This window comes from Epargyreus clarus, unplaced genomic scaffold (assembly GCF_041222505.1).
Source record: "Epargyreus clarus isolate Ecla_fem2 unplaced genomic scaffold, WU_Ecla_fem_2.2 ptg000010l, whole genome shotgun sequence".
Lineage (NCBI taxonomy): Eukaryota > Metazoa > Arthropoda > Insecta > Lepidoptera > Hesperiidae > Epargyreus > Epargyreus clarus.
The window spans coordinates 9,273,918-9,293,935 of NW_027332218.1; the positions used below are offsets into that span (position 1 = coordinate 9,273,918).

At 33.2% G+C, this 20,018-nt stretch overlaps 1 protein-coding gene across 3 annotated transcripts in view; it reads left to right on the forward strand.

The window, feature by feature from the left end:
- klar (klarsicht) overlaps positions 1-19,799 on the forward strand; it is a 402,989-nt gene extending 383,190 nt beyond the window's left edge. For all 3 annotated transcript variants that reach the window (XM_073077398.1, XM_073077397.1, XM_073077399.1), the window contains 6 exons: positions 12,461-12,639; positions 13,107-13,258; positions 14,479-14,683; positions 15,108-15,269; positions 15,581-15,678; positions 16,161-19,799. In XM_073077398.1, coding sequence (XP_072933499.1) covers positions 12,461-12,639; positions 13,107-13,258; positions 14,479-14,683; positions 15,108-15,269; positions 15,581-15,678; positions 16,161-16,389 — 1,025 coding nt within the window. In that variant the 3' untranslated portion in view covers positions 16,390-19,799. The remainder of the gene's footprint in view (positions 1-12,460; positions 12,640-13,106; positions 13,259-14,478; positions 14,684-15,107; positions 15,270-15,580; positions 15,679-16,160) is intronic.
- The last annotated feature ends 219 nt before the right edge of the window (positions 19,800-20,018 follow it).

Here is a 20,018-nt window from a genome sequence, read left to right on the forward strand (position 1 = left end):
TAACATTGATCTAATGTATTTTTCTCCCGCCCCAACTACCTTCATTTTTTTTAAAACTGACAGTGACAACTATTCTTCTTTTCTTAATTCGACGTGTCACAATTATCAGATCGGATACTCTATACCTATAAGGTTTTAGTATAAAATTGTTTAAAAATAATTATTAAATTCGGAAATCATGACAATCGGTTTGTTATTTAAGGTGCGAAAGCATAGCAAACCAAGAAACAAACGCACTAACGCATTTTAAATGACAGTTAGGATTAGGATTGGACAATCCCAAGTCAAACGGATTACGTTCATATCGGGAAAATCTTAAGAGGTTACGACGCTTTCCATTTTAAGTTTCGAAAAAAAAAGTCATGTGTCCATTGAACGATACAAAGAAAAATGTATCAGTTTATTCTTTTATTTCTAGTATTGTAAAAAGGAACTTAGGTAGTTAAACTTCCATTAAGCATCTCTGATTGAGATGAAATAAAACATAAAAGTATAACGATATGTGTATTCAAGTAAGATAATGCTAAAAAATACAAATAAACAGTAGATAGAACACGCATTACACTTCTGTTTTTATCTGATACCTGTTATATAAGAACTTACATTTAAAATTGGTAATAGTGATAATACTGGTTTATATTACGTATTTATTTATGTTCTGTGATTACTGATACCTTCTCTGTTACGCTTACATTATCTGCTACCGGTTTTTTCGCGGCATTTTGTTTTCTTCTTCTTGTTAAGTTGTGTATTTTCGTCGTAATAAGATTATGTTACCATTCAGCCAATTAAACTTATGGTATTTTTTATTTTCAACGTAAGTTCAGATTATATTTATACGAGTACTAGTAATATTTATTCAGTACAAGTTTATTTATTTATAGTTATTTTGGCATATTTATGTTAGTTGGCATGTCACAGGAAAATATAAATATGTATATGGTAATTCATCATTTTTATAATAAACATGTATGTATGGATAGTGAACATTTTAATTAACATGGCGAAAACCATGCCCCGAATAAAAACCGGTTGAAATAATGCAAGCAACTTAAAACTCGCTGTACGAATTCAAGATTTACCAAAAATTACTTTAAGATGATGTTGTTAATGGGTGCGTCAGTTGGACCAATGGCTATAATTAAACCTATCTATTTTCTAAGTACAACTTATTTGTCTATCAATGAGTTTAAAAAAGGTTCAGTGAAATAAAAATGGTGGATTCAACCGGTATATAGACAGTATTTGTAATAATGAACGTACAATAAAGTTAGGCTGAAAGGCAAAAAGCCAAGGCCGTAAAACACCATAAAAAAAAGGTTCCTGTTTTGTCATTACGATTTTGACGTTTAACCATAGACATAGACATTACGGGAATGTAAATTTAAAATCATCACGTTAACAAATGTATTTCTCAATACCTTTACATAATTATTGTATCGCCAATAAAGATGTAGGCTACCTACTCGAGATAATCACAGTGTTATTGACCGTGACCTAAACATAATAGTAGATCAAAATAATTTATAGAGATTAATAATAGACTAACCTTAAAAGGGGCGTCTAAAGTTTTTGTTTCGAGTCAGTGATGTAGGAGCGGCTATGATCTCATACATGACTAAGTAGGTACATTTAAAAAGTATATTGTATAGCTTGTGTCAATAAAGATAGGAATCCAATATGGCAACATTAATAATCAATTCTTGTTCATTCTCCATAATGTGTTGAGCGAGAAACATGTAAAAAAGGGCAATTTTAAATTTGATTCTTTGTTTTTTGTTTGTACATGTTTTGTTTTTCCCGCTTTTCTTATTATCTATTGCTTTATACAAATGCTTACACGCATATAGGTAATCATATTAGTTTCCTAATGACGTCAGCCTGTGTTACGCTTACATTAAAAAAAATACGGTATATTTTACAAAGTTTCTACGCCACGTACATTTAATTGTGTAAAAATTAAGAATCCTTAAACAAATATTTCATATATGTACTTACTTTATCGGTCAAATGATAATAACTGTCTTTATACTCTAGTAATCTAAGGTCGCGTTACCTTGATACTACCTTGACGCAGTCTCAAATAAATAATTCGAAGCATTTAAATAACTATTCATTACATTCTAAGATTGATAACCATTAAGGCGATTGGTATTTTCAATACACAATTCTTATATTTTCTTAAACTTATATAAGTAAGTATCTTCTGCACTATATATAGGTACATTAACGTACAAGGGGCTCCGGATTCGATCCCCGGCCAGGCACACATTAAATAAGGAATAAAAGTCTGGGACTTGCATATTTCTGTGTTCTTGTCTGTGGTACTCACAACACCCCAATGTGGTGTACGAATGAAATTCGCAGCGTCATTTTAATCATTTCATCATTAATTCAAATTCTGTAGAATGTGAAATTTATAACAAACTTGCATTTTACCAGTTAATTTATACAAATAAAGTTAAACATGCAACATGAGTGGTTTACGAAAGTTGCCGTACAAGATTCAGTTGGGCACGCGTGACGCAGTTTCTCCTCTAGCCTCTCAATCAGCTGAGAATTGATCTACAAGTATAATATCGCTAGAATAGTTAATATGCAATAAACATACTATTTTACTTTTCATTTCTTATGTAAGGAATGACGGCGCTGATCATATTTATATAAAGTCTATAAATAGATTGATGTTGTTTATAGTGATTATGAAACTGTTGAAATAATGCTGATAAAGGACAATGCCCATGAAAGTATGGACCGCTGTCCAGAGTTGCATCAAATTGAAACTTATTGCGGACGATGTATAATTAACCGAATACTATCACCAATAATTATTTTTTAGATCAACACCCGGGTTCTGAAGTTATTTACCGAAATGTTACATAACCTTACACCGAAAATATCCGACGATAGATTGATGGTCGATTTTAACTGATAGTAGGTACCTAAAATGTAGTTCGACTAACATATTCCATTTACTTTTAAAGGTAGTAGGTAAAAAAACCGAAAATAATCCTAAAAACCTAAAATAATGAATACCGAGTATAAAATACCGCCATTTTAATTTTTAAGAACAACAATCAACATTTCGTCTTATTTTATCTTAAATGGAACCCCCTTGTTCAAAGAAACTATTCTGATCGACAAACTATGTAAAAAAATCAAAAAATAATTTTAATATTACTTTCATTTTGATGCATGAGAAAAATCATTAGTCAAAACACTAATAGATCTTATTGAATTCCGAGTATAAAATTCCGCCATTTTAATTTTTAAGAACAACAATCAACATTTCGTCTTATTTTATCTTAAATGGAATCCCCTGTTCAAAGAAACTATTCTGATCGACAAATTATGTAAAAAAATCAAAAAATAATTTTAATATTACTTTCATTTTGACGCATGAGAAAAATCAGTACCATGAATGGGCATTCTCCTTTCATATGAATTTAGGCTACGGCTAGAACCGATATGGTTCATTATAATAAATAAATGTAATAAGTTAATAAGAATTTCACCGTATTACCGATTAATTTTATGAACCAATAATTCATTTAAATACCGTAAACGTTGACGTAAAGCACCTTCTCTAATGTATCTTATAGATGTCAGCTCGACCGGGAATCGAACACAAGACCATTGCCATGATATCATCACACTTACCTGTACAGCTTGGACCGTAAAAGGAGTCATGAAATAAAAACATTTTCTTGTTCAACCAACCTCAAAAAACCAGACGATCTCTCAAAAACATTTCCATTAAAATAAAAAATTGCATTCAGTTTTTCGAGGCGACGACTCCGTTAAAATCTTTTGCTTTTGCGTTTTTGTAAGTGCAATACAAATTAACAAAGACGTTTTGGAAAGATCTTGAGGTGAAAGACCTCTTGTGGCAGTTATAAGAAGTAAAGATGAAATTTTCTAAAAAGCTGGTCCTATTATCATTCGTAAAACTTAATAGTAAAACGTTAATAATAAGATGACTCTACTATATTTCTAAAGGAAATAGCTAAAAAGTCAGACCCATTGTGAGCAGCTGGCCTGGATTTATTCGTTTGGCCAAAATTTCACCAAAAAATTTAAATTATAATTTGAATATTCGCATCAACTTAAATATCTTTACTTATCATTGAATCTATGTCACCAAAAAAAATGTGTAGTGGAAGGTTTTTCAAAATAATATTACTAAAAACGAGATTTAATGCACCCGATTTATCTGGTTACTCCGCCGGTTTTTTGTTTTAACACAATCTGACTTTTTCATCGATAAACATATAAACAAGTAAGAAATTATTTCACCGGTGTCCGCATTATTGCTACCGTGTAATTAGTCAGTCGATCAAAATTCCTTATTAATAGCTCGCGCGTTTAATCGTTCATCAGATTTACCAAGATGCGATTCTGTCCCCTATTGTAAGGGCGTTTAGAGATTAATTCGTTCATTAATTGAGTTTGTTAAGACTGTAACGGTTAACCGACCGGCTTATCCAGTTCATCTTGTTTACCGCTAACTCTGCCGTATATTTCTTTTATATCGATATACTTATTCGCTACGTGATGTATTGTTTAAGACTACGAAACAGTTTAGCTGTGAAAAAGGTTTCCTTATTATGAATTCTATTCAAACCAACATTACACAAAAGTAGTTTACCTTGAAGAATATAGTCGTGTATTAAACGCTACCGACTACTACTGATTATAATAGATATTATAAAGAAAATAGATAGAAACTGATTTTCACTAAGAAATCACGTTCATAAACGCTTAACTATACTTTTATCAAATATCTCTAAGTGAACACAAGAGAAATCTGAAGATAATAATAATTGTGATGAACCATTCATCCCACACTGGAAACCCACGTAAACATTTCTCACCAGTTAGATAACAATCATTATTTCAATTAGAGTGCACTTTTTCTCCGCCGGCAAATTGATAATCTTGTTGTCAATGGGCTACTGTCCCAGAAAGGTGATGCGATAATAGGGTTACATAAAAACTCGCTATTACCGAATAAGATTGCCTCTGAGTTAGTAGCATTTTTATGCGTCCGAAATTCGGTACTTCGGTACGGTTCTTTTATTAGCTCTAAAAGACTTCAGTGTTAAAAATCGGATGGTTGAAACTGTAAATTAAAACGAAATGTGGTATCCATCAATCTTGACTTTTACAGATCTTACAAAATGTGACGCAATCTCTCTCCTGTACCATTAATATAACTAAAGTGATGAGTGATTAGACTGATTCAAAGCGAATAAAAGTGTTAACATGTCAAAAATGAGCGTAACAGTTGCTTCAACGACTAATAACAACAACAATGAAGAAGTTGGTAAGTATTTCCATGATAATGAAAAAAATATATTTTTTACAAAATTTTATTTTATATTTTTAGTTAAGTCAGTTCCAATTTGCTATCATGTTGTCATATAGGTAAACTAAAATTTATTATTTTAGAAATTACATTAAATACGTTGTAGCATTCAAAAAAATGTTTAAAGGGATTCCTTTACGCATCGGCATTCGGGTCGGTTGATGAAAAGTTAAAATATACAATTTGAACTTTGTGTTTAATACAACCAATACTGCTTCAGATGACCAGTATAAATTCAAGCTTTATGTGTTGTTGTATAAAAACAAAATGTTTATAATTTAAATACGAACGCAAATGGTGTACTTGACCTGATCTCCGTGTGCCTGGTCCGCCCACAATACTCGTCCTAACGAACCCACGCCGCACACACCATTAGCATGTCGCGTTCCTTCCTTGCAAACTCGCTAATTATACAATTTGCATCTCTTCTCTAAACCCCTAAGCATGATAAACGCTTTCATGCATATTCACGCCTTCGCATGAAATAAATCCATATTTGCAATATCCTTTAGGCTGCGTCATTGCTGGAATAAATTATATTGACTGTTTCTTGAGCAAAGATTTCTTACAAACTTATATGTCTTTCATAATACATCATATTAACATTATTTTAAACCTAATAACTTTATACCGCATTAGTATGCACTGTAGCTACCTATTATAAGACTGTTCACCCCAAAGACATCGCGCGTTAAAAGAACACAGGGTCCCGTATGCGACAACAACTCAGGATTTAAATTTGGTATTACGTTTCCTTGGAAATGAATACATTAGTTCCAAAATTAGTCGTCTCGAATGGTTTGTAGGTCAACTCGACCGGACAACAGTTTTTTTCTTCAACCTTTTACTGATCATTATCTCCGGCCGTGATGTTAAAACTGCAGAACTGCAACCGCTTACGCAACAGCAACAGACAAACATTTGAGCCAAGTAGGCGACAGATAGATATGTCAATTGGTAATATGCAAATACTTCTTGACCATAGCAAGTTTTTGCACTATCGTTATTAACTGGCTGTACCTACTTATTTATCTCGCACTTATGTAACTTCCTAAGTGGTTTCATATTTTCCGTCTACGCCATTAAAACTACATCTCGTATTATATCATCTGATTTTGGATTATGATTGCTTATCTTTACAAGTTAATTTACCATTACGGGTTATGTAAGTGGCAATTTAAAATCGTTGACTATGCTTTTAATTGGTTTCATTTCATCGCTTCGATCCCTCGGCACCGTAAGGCTCTTACGTGACTCAATTTGTTACAAAACTGATAATTTCACTCACGTATCAATGTAGTTCCTGTTTCAATTTGGTAAAGAATGTTTTAATATGCCGATAACGATTGCTAATCTGAATTAAAAAGTGGATGAAGATTACGGTTATTATATCATAGTTTTATGTATTAACATTGTATTATCAAATAATAAGATATTTTAAAGAATCGTAACAAAACCTAACAATAGACATTTTATACCGTTCCATAGATTTAAAATCCCCTTTAAATTTTCTTTGTGTCGTATATAGGTTTTATTTGTGGAATTACTATTCAAAACCCGAATCATATTGTCAACTGTCAATTCAACGAACACGTTAATTGTTTAAAATAGTTAATTAATATTCCTCTTTATCAGAAGTCATTCGGCGGCATAGTAATTGGCACTTGATAACCTTTATTTCCAACTGGATATAGCAAGCTCGGTTCTTACAGTTCTAGTTCACTTTTAATTGAGTATTAACGTTGGCGTTAGACTTGTCACTTGAGAAATTCAGTTAAATTCACATTCCAATTTAGCCACGTATAGTGTCGTCATCAGTGTAATGAACCCTAATTAGGTTTTGCGAGGAATACATTATTTCTATTGCACACGTTCTCGGTCACGCGTTGTTTTGTCTCTGCATGAAATCTATGAGGAAACTCAATAGTCTGCTCAATTGCAGCTATATTGAGGTCACCTTGCGTTCGTTACAGTGTTATATACCTGTATTGTGCGGTGAGCTGCTGTATTATTTTTGCATCTCGCCAGACGCAGTTCCTTTCGCGACAAGGTTTATTTTTGTTCGTTGGTTTTCTGACGACAATTTGCGCTTCAGTTAACGTTAGTTTTCCGTCTATCATTACTTGCAGCATTAGGGCGCGCAACGTAATCGATGCCTTACAGTGTCGGCAGTAGGTCTAGCTCCAAATCTGTGTAGCGGATGGTAGATTTCCGTCGAATTTAGGATGTGCGGGTTGAATTGAAATGGTCTTTAACACCTCGTGATAAAGTTCGCCAGAGGTTATTTGGAAGTGTGTCGGCGTGAGCTAGTGCAGTTTCGACCTTGCCGCCTCGTCGACTCCCGCGCACGATCGAGTTGACAGTGCTGTAATGGATTGGAACTACGAGTACCTTCCGCCTTACCCAGGTACCGTGTGAATGTCGTTCAGATAATAAAATCATTATGACGCTGTTTGCATTGTACATTTTATTCTGGCAAATTTTCATTTGTACTGAATATTTTGTATTACTTTCGAAACTGCAACATGACTGTTCGAATGCATTTCCTCATTTCATTATTTATTCATTAGTATCAAGGTAAATAATTAAATAACATTTTGCTACGAATTAAACTTTGATTTGAATTGCTATGGGTATTTTGGTAGGTACCTACGTCGAAAAAGTAATTTCGCTTCAAATATAGTCAATAACATTTTCTGTCGGTAAAGGTAACCCGGTCGTTATCAAGCCAATTTCAAATTTTCACCGCATAAATATTAGCAATCATCATCTCCATTGCGCATAACTTATCTCCAGCTTATACAATTTGTTTGCTTTCACCGGCCATGCGTGTCGAAGATGTGTTGTAACAACTGCCCATTTCCCCATATGGCTTTGATATATTTATTTTCGAAAGCCAAACAAAGAACAACGCCGTTGAATGCCAGTCTCACGTTTTCCAAGATTCACGATTTCTCGTATGCTTAACTTTTTCTCAAGTAAATCCATTAGTGTTCACGCCTCTTTTAAGTTGCCGGTTCATTTGAAATGATCGTCATTAGGAAGGAAAGTACTTTTCGTAATTATGTTACTGTCATTCACTTCACATCTCATTGTCTTGATCGTCACTTCTCTTAACCATTCGAATAAATTAGCATCTGTTACTTAACACTTTCTTTCCATCTATGCAGATACTATGAGGAAGCTATAAAGAATAAAATAAAGATAAATGCATTAGAGAAAACTGAAATAACGTTTTCTGGAATCGATTTATCTTTATTGGTTTGCATGTTTTGATAACCATTCACTGCTTTATAACAATCAGAATTTCAATCAAAATATAAGCGAATATAAATTCTTGAAATCAACTACACACGCGATCGAAATGGCGAACTGAAACTAGTATATACATACATAAACATTTTAGAACACTATCAAATGCATTGGAACCATATTCCTTTCTCCGTGCCAAATCCATTACGCAAGAGTCGCATCAGACTTGCAAAATTAAAAATATACCTACCGTTGCGAAATAGAGCATTAATATGTAGAGCCTTGAGTGTTGCTTGAGTCCGTTGTTCCATTTACAAATCACCCGCACGACAGATCCGCTTTGGGAGACTTTAATATTCAGGGTTATTGAGAATCTTCTTTGTGATCAGTTGCAATTTTATAATTAATTGTACCTATGATTTACGCTCGGATTGTTTGTAACATCTTAGTATTAATTTGTTACCTTCGTCTCGTATCAGTTTTAAACATAAATCAGCTATTCAAAACGGTATTAATAAATCAATGGATCATTATTTGATGATCGTGATAGAGTTGACTATTATTTATCGGTCAAATACTAAAAACTTTTTAATGAAAGATCTTTCCATTATCGCCCAGTGAGTAGATACATTTTGAGGATTTAATATTTATACGTTACGAGTATTTTTGATGTTTAGTAATGAATGAATACCAGAAATTTATCGCAAATCATCCACCAATCACATTATTATTTATAGAGGAAGATAAATCTGACAACCCTGGTGGGAAGCTGTAATAGTCCATTCGATGACGGATGGCCACTGTATAACACAAATTGGCTTCCTCCGGAACGCAAATTTCTTATTCGGTACTCGAAACTTGTTTTAACAAATCGCCTGTTGTAGTGCCTCTGAACAAGTTAAAGGGTTCGGAATAAAGTTTTTGATAGCGATTTTGAGTATTATATGATTTTATAAAATGTATAGGGCCGGTACCTAGTCATTATGATAGAATACAATAGGTGTCAAATCCAAATACTTATTTTTATTATGTAGAATCAATACTAATATGTTATTAGAATAATTATTTGTATAATTGGTATAATCCTTTCGTTATAAAATACTCGTAACATTTGGCGTCTTCAATTGTAACAGACTTAATGATTCATATACAATATACATAGTACACAGAATTAAGGGTGAGATCACCCACCCTTTACTAACCGCCTCTCCCCTTTCAAGTAATCTTAAAGCAAAAGGGTGTAATTAATATTCTAACTTTATTTTAATACTTCTGGGAGTCGTGAGCGGCAAGTGGATCTAAAATAAATAAGCCTGTCTATTGTAATAAAGTGGTACTTGATGAAAATCGATGATAGAATCCAGACGGTCTCGGCTCTTGAGTGACGGGAAATACATTCATGTCCTCAGTTGAAAGCCGGCAGAACGAGCATCTGGACATCGAAAGAGCAAGTGCGTTGACTCCAGACATAAATTAGCGGGATTATTGTGCATCAAAGACAAGTTCATGGACCCAGTGACATTTAGGACTCTATTTTAGCCCGGAGTCAGCTCCGAATACAACGTTTTGTCGCTATCATTCTGATTTATGGACGTTTTACGACAATGCTCCGAAGTTGTCCGTTTTGTTGCCAACGTTATTTCCTCGTTAGCATGTCTACAATGACAACAAGATCATTAATATGTTTTTTCCGCGGTACATCCACTTATATTTAATAGAAAACTTATTAGTGTCAAAGTGAAACAAATGAATTTGGTTTTATTGACCTTCGATAATCACATTTCATAATAATTGGCTGTCATCGCAATTATTTTTATAATTAATCATGATATAAATTACCAGTGCATGAAATGGCGTTATAATTTATTCTTACATCTAACTGTAATGTCAGATGCATAAAATATTAATGCGGACGATATCTGCAATCAGGAGTTACGTAACGGGCACCTTGCTTCCTCTGACCATTAAACTATTTCAGTCACGAATGCATTTGTTATCTTGTATAGATTACCTTGAAGATAACTTTGAAATAAACAACTTGAATGTGCACTTAACTGTATAATGTAAACACGGTGCAAACAATTGCAGTGAGGTCGAATTCTTGCCAAGAAAAAAGTGATAACTATCTTTTTATTTCATATACATTGAAAACATTATTTGGAAAAATATTCGAATTCTTAGTTTTTCCATCTTATCCGATAGCGTGTTTGTAATAGTTACAAGGGCAAAATCAAGTATTAAAAATAACAGCTGTTAATAATATAATTACAACGTCTATAAAAATTAATCAAATTATTAAACAAAACACACTTGAAGAAAATATACTCATATATTATTATAGAAGAAAATATACCGATAATCGATCAAATCCCTTAGGAATAAGTTCTAATGGTCGGCTTCCTGTCATCGAGGTAGTGATTTCTTCCTTTGCCATTTCCTTGAATACATACATATAATGTTTCCTCTCGTAAATAACAACTTTTATGTTACAAAGCGAGTTATTATCAACTGACGTAAGGCACAAATGACCACTTTCTTTTTTATTGCCGACATCGCTTTCTGATGTCTTGTAATATTCGATTCGAATAACATCGATTCAATACCAAATGGGGAAGTTGTCGTAATTTACGACTATGTTATCTGTATGGAATTGTCGTTAATATTTATGTGTATTGTTAATAAATCCATGTTTAAATATTTTATGATGTTCGTGATCGACCAAGAATATCTCCATTACTGCATATTACCATACAATCAAAAATACTTTATTTAATACTCCAAAAAAGAATATGCAAGTTCCATAGTCACGTAAACCATTTTTATGAAGATAAATGGAAATAAATTAATGTTAAATGATGTGTTGCTTTTTAATCATCACGTCAAAGAACAGATCTACCTACTTCTAAATAATGATCGAAAAATTTAAATATACCTATATATTTTACTCAAGAATGGGAAAAAAAACGAAAACCGTCATAGTCAGATGAAAAGAACGTAATATACGTATGTTATTTATTACATGATTATAATGATTATTTTTGCGGGGGCGGGTCGATGATACTAACGAAGTGTGGTATGCACACGCACAGTCACACACTTAAAAATATAAAGTACAGAGAAATGCCAGGCACGTATGCAACTTATTTCGAAGTTAACACTTACCCATTGTTCAAGGTGGTATTCAGTTCCGTTTAAAAATAAGCTTGTTTACATGCAATTGATGCGTCTGGCATTACATAGTATGTGGGCCGAGTGCAGTGTATGTTAGTGGGTTAATGTATATCAGTATAACTCACAGTTGGTTTACTGCCAGGGTTCAACGTTACTTTTAGACGAGTCATGGCTCATTGCGTGTAACAGGCTACCACCTATTACTCTGTGTACGCAGATGTGTCCGTGGTTCCGCACTATTTGCATTTGTCGTCAAGTTACTCCCTTCTCCGGGAAAGGATACATTTCTTGTCCTACATTCGTGATCTAAATATTCAATGTAATGTAATAATCTGTGTTTTAAACAGGTTAGTTGGTATACATAACTTCTAAGTAGGGAGGTAGTAGGTAATTGGTGCCAATTGGTCGATATATTTAATATTCTGTCAGCTATTCCATATAAAATTATAAATACAATTTGTTAATTGAGTGATTATCTACAGTCTCATAATATATGCCCCGTTGGCTTCTTATTTCAATTCAAAATATTTATTTTTAATATTTTAACAATAAATATTTTAACTATCCAATATGACGGACAAACACAAGCACTCTTTGTGTATTAAAATTAAAATAATTTCATATAATATTTGTCATTAAATTTCTAACATAAAGCCTTTTCCACACTAGCGGTGTCCGCGCGATGGTCGGCGTTACGCGCGGCTGCGATACGTCGCGGCGGCGCTCGGCGGTTGCGCCGCGAGATGGCAGCACTGCGCGCCACACTCGACGACGTATGCGAGCCTGGGGACTGTGCTCCCCAACCGCACACACGAGCACAGTTGCATAGACGCATTGAGGAACTCAAGGTAAGATAATTACTTAAATGTAATTAGACTGACATTTTAAGTTTAACGTTGTTAATGCGAACAAGGTCATATTTAATGGTCTCGCGGATTTAACCGTAGACACTGCAATTAGGATACATAATTTAAACTAAGGACTGCACGAAGTGGAAACAACTAAAAATTAACATACTTGTACCTTTATTGCATTTGTAAATAGCACGTAGTATCAAATCTTACTGAATAGGTAACCTTTAAGTGAGCAGTTATCATTTGTACCCATTGCATAAATAAACTCAACTTTATGGTCTTCCATTACCTTTCAGAAGCATAATATAGTCCTTTTACTTTGACCGGATCTATGCTATCCGAATGTGTTTTCCGTCACACCATACCTGTACACTTTTTAACGAAAGAAAAAAGGAAACCACATAAGTACACATATTATATTACTAGTAAATATATTTAAATGTACCCTTCTCTTGTTCCAGGAGCGCCTATCCCGCCTGCTAGAATGCAAGGTATCGATGCTGAAATTGACGGTGTCGGTGCGACGCGCGCTCGGCGAGATGGAGTCTGACGACAGCGGGCTCAGTGGCGACCTCTCTGCGCTGCTTGCCGCTTGGGACGACGCGCATCAACGGTTAGTTGGGACTGATGATACAATAGAAATAGTTTTTCTTTCTACCTTTGCATGAATCCCGATTGTTATTATTTCCAAAAAAAATAGTTTTCTATATTCGTTTTAAGTAGACATTATAAAATAGTAAATTGTATCTACTTGTTAAATTTAAGTACAATCAGTTCACTTCTAGCCATAGTATAAACTATATGATGCCGATCACTTACCATTGATTATATCATGTGCATTTGTGCACGTTAATCAAAGTAATAAAACAAAATTGCTTTATGATTTTGATGTATAAACAATGGTGTGCCTAATGGAAAAGTGTAATGCATTCGTGGACATAGCTACAACTACATGTATAAGTATGGACATCAATATTTAAAATGTACCTATCTACAAAGTTTTGAAAATATAGATATACATTTCGAATATAAAGTAACTTTTCCAATAAACGAAAATACACAAAAATATTAAACGGGCATAAAACAAGTGAAATCTATTTTGTATATTTGGAAATAAAATTTATGTGAGAGAGGAAAAGTTAATAAAAAGTACCAAAACGAAACGTAAACATCAAAGAATAGAAAGTTAGAAAGACTGGTCGTTGATCTTGCGGAAAATTTTCGTTCATTCTAATTGCCCATTAACGTTATCGTGACACGGAGTAATTTGGCGTATTGGGTACTTGAAACCGCTCTACTTGACTAACTGCGTAATTACACACCTTGGCCAGTATTCAGTAGTGTACATCCTATTAACTGGGAGATCGACGTAGATAACGTCGCTGGTTGAATGATTGTTGTACTCTTGTACTAGTTTGTTTTGTTGTTAAACAAGCAATTATACCTAAATGCCACTCGTGACTCTTTTATAAATAAATAAATCCTCCTTCGCTTAATTAGAAATGTGATTTTCTACGATTATTTGCCGTAAATCAAAACCATGTTATCATTTTCTTCTGTCGGTTTATCAGCGATTCAATTTAAAGTGGTCATGGTTATATAGATAAAGTACATTAAAGTAACATATAAAATAATAGGCTTCCTATACGAACATGTTAAGTTTTTAAATTATTACTTTTATCTTCTTAATTCCCCCAAAGATCTGTGTTTCTTACATTGAAACTAAATAGTAAAAAAAAAATAAACAGCCCCTCTTACCATGAAATCTAAAATATATATTATTGTGTCATAATTCTCAGGCGTCTTAATAAAATAATTTATTTCCCCTTCCAGCACATCAAACGAGCTCCTTTCCCTGGAGAAGGCGGTTTGTGCCTGGGCTGAGTGGGAGAGCGCTCTGCGGGAGTTGCAAGGCGCGTTGCGGGGTGATTTAGCCACATTGCAAGCGTTGCGGGATAAGGGAGCCGCTTTCGGGGAACAGAGCGAAGTCGCCGCACAGATCAAGCAGTTGGCTGCATCGCTCGTTGAGAAGAAGAAGGTAGGTCTCGTTTATTAGGAACGGTATTACTGTTAGAAGTTTGATGGGTACTTTGAAAGTCATTTTACCGTCTTTTTTAGCGCCCTATACCATATATAATAATATTTCAAATGCGAGTACCGTAAATTAGGTTTGTAAGTCTTGTTAGTTTTTCATTGTCACAATAAGTTAGATGAATTTTGTCCAAGTCACTGAAATGACACTACTCATCGAAAAAGGCCCCTCATCACATTTTATTACTAATTGTGGATTGTTTTAAAATATTTTTACTAATTTACCTCAACATGCACACTTCTAGTTAATCGCCCAAAGTTAAATAACTTTGTACTAAATAATGTCTATATCTTGTACATATCTACACAATTTATTTACTGTTGCTACTATTATCAAGAATGCTCCTATCAACTCATGATTCCTCTTACAGGGCAGTTCCACATGCGATTCGCTGTCTGATTCGGGCATATCGGACGGTGACAGTGAGGGTGCGGGCGGGCGCGCTCGTCGTCTCAGCGCATTGCGTGAACTCGCTCGTAGACTCCAGGCTGCGTTGGCGCCTAACTCGCCTGCTCATCGGGCTATAGCTAAGGTGAGCTGAAAATAATGCAATTCTGGTGGGGATAAGTCTTCATAATTGATGTTTTTTAACATGCAATCCATGTCCCTCTGCTACATATGCATTGACCATGCTGATTTATATAAGTTGGTGAAGCACTAAGACGTATGTATATAAACTAGCAGATATTTCGTTAATTTATGAGAACAATATTTAGCTATCAACCATCATGAATACTAGTCAATCTCATTGTTTAATTACGGGTTTTTAATACTTTATAACATTGAGCTTTGATTCAAAATGATTGATGATTGAAAATTTTTAACACAGTACATATGTTTTAGCGTATGGAACAAACCGAAAATGAAGTGAAGACTTTGCAAGAGTCATGCCGTGCTCTGGTGGAACAGAGCATCCCCGATCTGAAGATTGAAGATGACACGTAAGTTCCATAAATACCTGCCGAGGCTAATAAGTTTTTATATAAAATAACTATGATTAGGTTAGGTTTACACGTCTGAAGTATTTTTATACTATGTGGTATATATTTACAGTACCTAGTATGACGGAGTTTCGCTCGGCGTTTTTTAACCGACTCCAAAAAAGAAGGTTTCTCAATTCGACCGTATATGTTTGAAAATAAAACCTAGATCGATTTATGGCCCCCGAAACTCCCTTAATACAAAATTCAAGAAAATCATTGGAGCTATTTCCGAGATCGTGATATAAATACATATATATAAGAATTGCTCATTTAAAGGTATTATATATTTGTAATACCTAGATAGATAGATAGATAAGATTAGTTAGGCATTAAGAAACTTTAACTATTGTTTTAAAAAAATATATATTCATATTTTACCTAAAATCTTAATACTTATGTAATTGCTAGTTTTTTTATAGTTTCATTTGTTATTTTTTCAGCGAGCACACAGTGGTGAGTAAGACTGGCGCGGGCGATCCGGACTACAGCCCGCGAGGTGGCTGGTTGTGGCGCGTGTTACGCTCCTCGCTGCCCATCCAGCTGTGCCTCGTGGCGTTACTGCTGGCCGCTTGGCTCGTCGAGCGGCCGCGGTGTTGCGACGCGCTCAACTCCCTCGCGCAAACGCTCACGCCGCAGCTCCGCTACGTGCGCGGACCGCCGCCCGTCTGACGCGCCCTTACAGCATTGGCAGCTACAAGTGTCAGTGTCATGACATGTTCCACTTGACGTCTGTAACGATCGCGTTGTTGCAATGCAATAAAATGTGAGTCGGTCGTTGTTATCAAGTGGAACGCGACGGTTGGTTTAACGATTTTCACTTGTATGTGTCGGATCGTTATGAGTTGCGTCGCAACCATTTAATTGATTAGCTGTTCGGAATTGAACGCTTATTTTATCGATTGACTCGGATTGGGAAAGGTGGTGGTTTAGCTTCTTAGCTATATTTTGACGTATGATGAAATGTAAAGGTGGGGTTGTCTAAGTAGCAGGGCTAATATGACCGCGAAAAAATGAAAGCAGTTCACTATTTTTGAACTGATTCGAAAGTTGAATGGCCATAACAATAAAAGGCTAAAGATTAGCCGTTTGTGCAATTACCTTACAACAATAACGTAAGGTTGTGACCTTTTAGGCGTTGTGACGTCGACAAAGTTAGTATTACGTTTCACTTTTGTCGACATATCGTTTTGATAGTTATATTTTAACGATACACTCTAATGGGACTATGAGGAGAGACTAGTATAAGTTTGAATGTGTGCAAGATGTATTTAACTGCACTGGAAGCTTACACGGAAGGGAAAAAATGCTTAAAGCAATAATTTTCTATTTTATTATTAAATAATTGATTTGATGGTAAAGAGTAAGTGATTTTTTTATAAAAATATTACTAACATATCCAAAAAAAGTATTGACTTTTATAATAAATGACGCTACAGTGTTTTTGCATGTGTGTTATGTGCGCGTGGAAAATAGGTACGCACACATACAATAGTGAAATATTGTCGAATATATTTCAATTTTTATAGCAAATTATTAACAATATGTCATATTTTGTTCAATTTTTAATGTTGTCAAATTATATTTGTCAATATTAAAATTGTCCACGATATTGTATGTGTGCTAGGAACCAATTATTTTTTAAATAGTCATCTATATTATTGGAATGAATAGTATGACTAAACCTACTTGAAAATTAGACTAAGTAGTAAACGTCATTGCACCAGATAGATTCATTTCATTTTTTTATTGTGATCAGAGATCATGTTGATGTGCATCGGGGATTTTAAGAATGCCAACATATTTTATTAAGACTTTTTTCAAAACTACTATTGCCTTGTTAGGCAATTTGAGTAAATTTATTTAAAGTGACATAGCACTTGTTCTATCATTGTTAATGTTGCCAGTATTAGAAATAAATACTACTTCAAACTATTAAAATTTATTTCAATATAGAATTCCCCGATGCTACCCTAAACTTGCTCATAGCAAAGAGTTCAAATAAAAGAATGTTCCAAAAATAAGTGATCATCTGTATCAGATGAAGTTCAAATTAGCTAGGTTTTAGTATTATTTACTAACAAATCGACAAACATTAATAAGTTTGTATGTAAGCATGCCTATTTTAGTACAATTATTTGATAGGACACTTAAAATGGGTGTGAGTGCGCTTTGTGTGACCGGTCTGTGCAACTTTTCAGTACCTTTGTAGTTTGTAAGTAAAAGGGCTCATTCCGTTCCGAGTGAAGTTATTCTTTATAGTACAATTTTATTTATTAACAATGTCATATCAGGCAATATTTTCACTTTTTTTTCTAATTTCGAGGTTTTGCTGCTTACTGAAATATGTTTCATTTCTTTTCAAATCTCTCTGGTTATGTTTTAATAAAAATATATTTATCATGTGAGGTGTTTGATAAAAAATTAAAAATAGAGTTCAACGCTTTTCACAACCTTTAATAAAGATATTGTAAATTATATGATTATTGTACGAAAACTTGTTCATATTTAAACAATTGTACTACAAAGAATGATTAAAAACACAAACCTCGTTAGATGAGAGAAGGTTTCATACTTTTATATGAAAACGTATTTGCTTACCGAGGAATTGAAATTTCTAGAAAACATATACAAACTTCAATTATATATGAGTATCATTAGGAATTAAATATATTTCGTAATATATATAATTTTATAAAGACTGACATGAATAGTTTCAATTTTTTATTTAGATAAATATAATTTTTACCAGTAGACGCTATATTTTTCATTTAATATATTAAATAAATAACAGCAACACATATCGATATATAATAACGATTAATATCTGTAATATGATATTTTATTTTGAATTGTGAATCATATGAGTCTATCTATACATATTTATGACTGAATACATTTTGAATAAAATTTGTACTTTATTATAATTATTTTCCGTGCCTTATTCAATACAAATATAATGCAAGTGTTTTATTAACAGTATCATTTGTTAAAATCGTATTTTTACCAATAGTGCCTATTTATTATATGTATATACATACTTAAACATATATATCTACATATGACAGTGAACAATAATTTTATATAAGTATTTTATTTTCTTTATGTATCGTATAGTCATTAACAGTTTGGATTTGAATAATTCAGTACATGTAAGTACTATGCTCAAATAATTGTATTTTAATTTCAACAAAAATTGTTTTTTTTACAGTTCACTATAATGAAAATAATGCTTGTATAATACTTGATAGACAAATACAATCAATATTTTCGCTGCAGTTCACTTTGTCTTATATTTATTATTGTTATGTTTTTATGAAAAAGTAAGCAGAATCTTCTAGGACATCTGTTCTAGGACTTACTGTTTCAGAACAGTTGATTGGCATATGCTAAAGAAAAGCATGATTTAATTATTACACGTTCTTTTTTTTAAGAACCCGTAATAATTACTTCATTGTAATAATTTACTGCCAGTGAGTGGGAATTACGTCTTTTAGATTTTATTTAAAGATATTTGTCAATTATTTACTAATGATCAGAACATCTTAAAATTATTATTGTGCCTATAAACAAAAACATAAAAAAATGCCTGGTATGATTGTGCGGTGTGACACATAATTTTTATGAATGTAAATTATTAGATTGTAAGTATTTCTCTGCGGTAAAGACATCTTTCTTGAAAATAATATTTTAAAATTTTAATGCTATGATTATTATCATCACATTTGTTTTATTTGATATCGATGGCATTATAACGAATTTTATGTAATTTCACTAAAATGAAAGGTTCGAATGACAAGTTGGAAACCACAGACTTTTTGAATGCAGGTATGTGTTGAAAACAGATATTTGTAAAGCCGCAGAGAATATAGTAAGCAATTTATTACTTCATGTAAGGCGATGCCTCTAGTGTGTCATATTTCTTTTAATTTTGTACTTTAATTTTACTCTACGATTGAAAGAGTACAGACATGCTATAAAGTGCATTTAATTTTTTTGTTCGTAGCGAAAAAAGGAGGGATTTATGTGACTGGTTAACATCATGTTGGTTTTTGAAATGGAAATAAAACTTTGGTTTTTTATTGTTGTGTTTTATTTTTCATGATGTCCGTTTAAGTTAATTTCTGTAACCTATAGATAGTCTGCGACCTAAAACTGCTCCCTAAATTTTGAATAAATTATATGTTTTTAAATAATTATGTATTTCTTCTTTTTCGTATCTTCTTTATCTTACCAAATAATTGTTAGTCCATTGCAAAACAAATAAATAAATTTAATATTGATTTTGAATTGTATTGGGT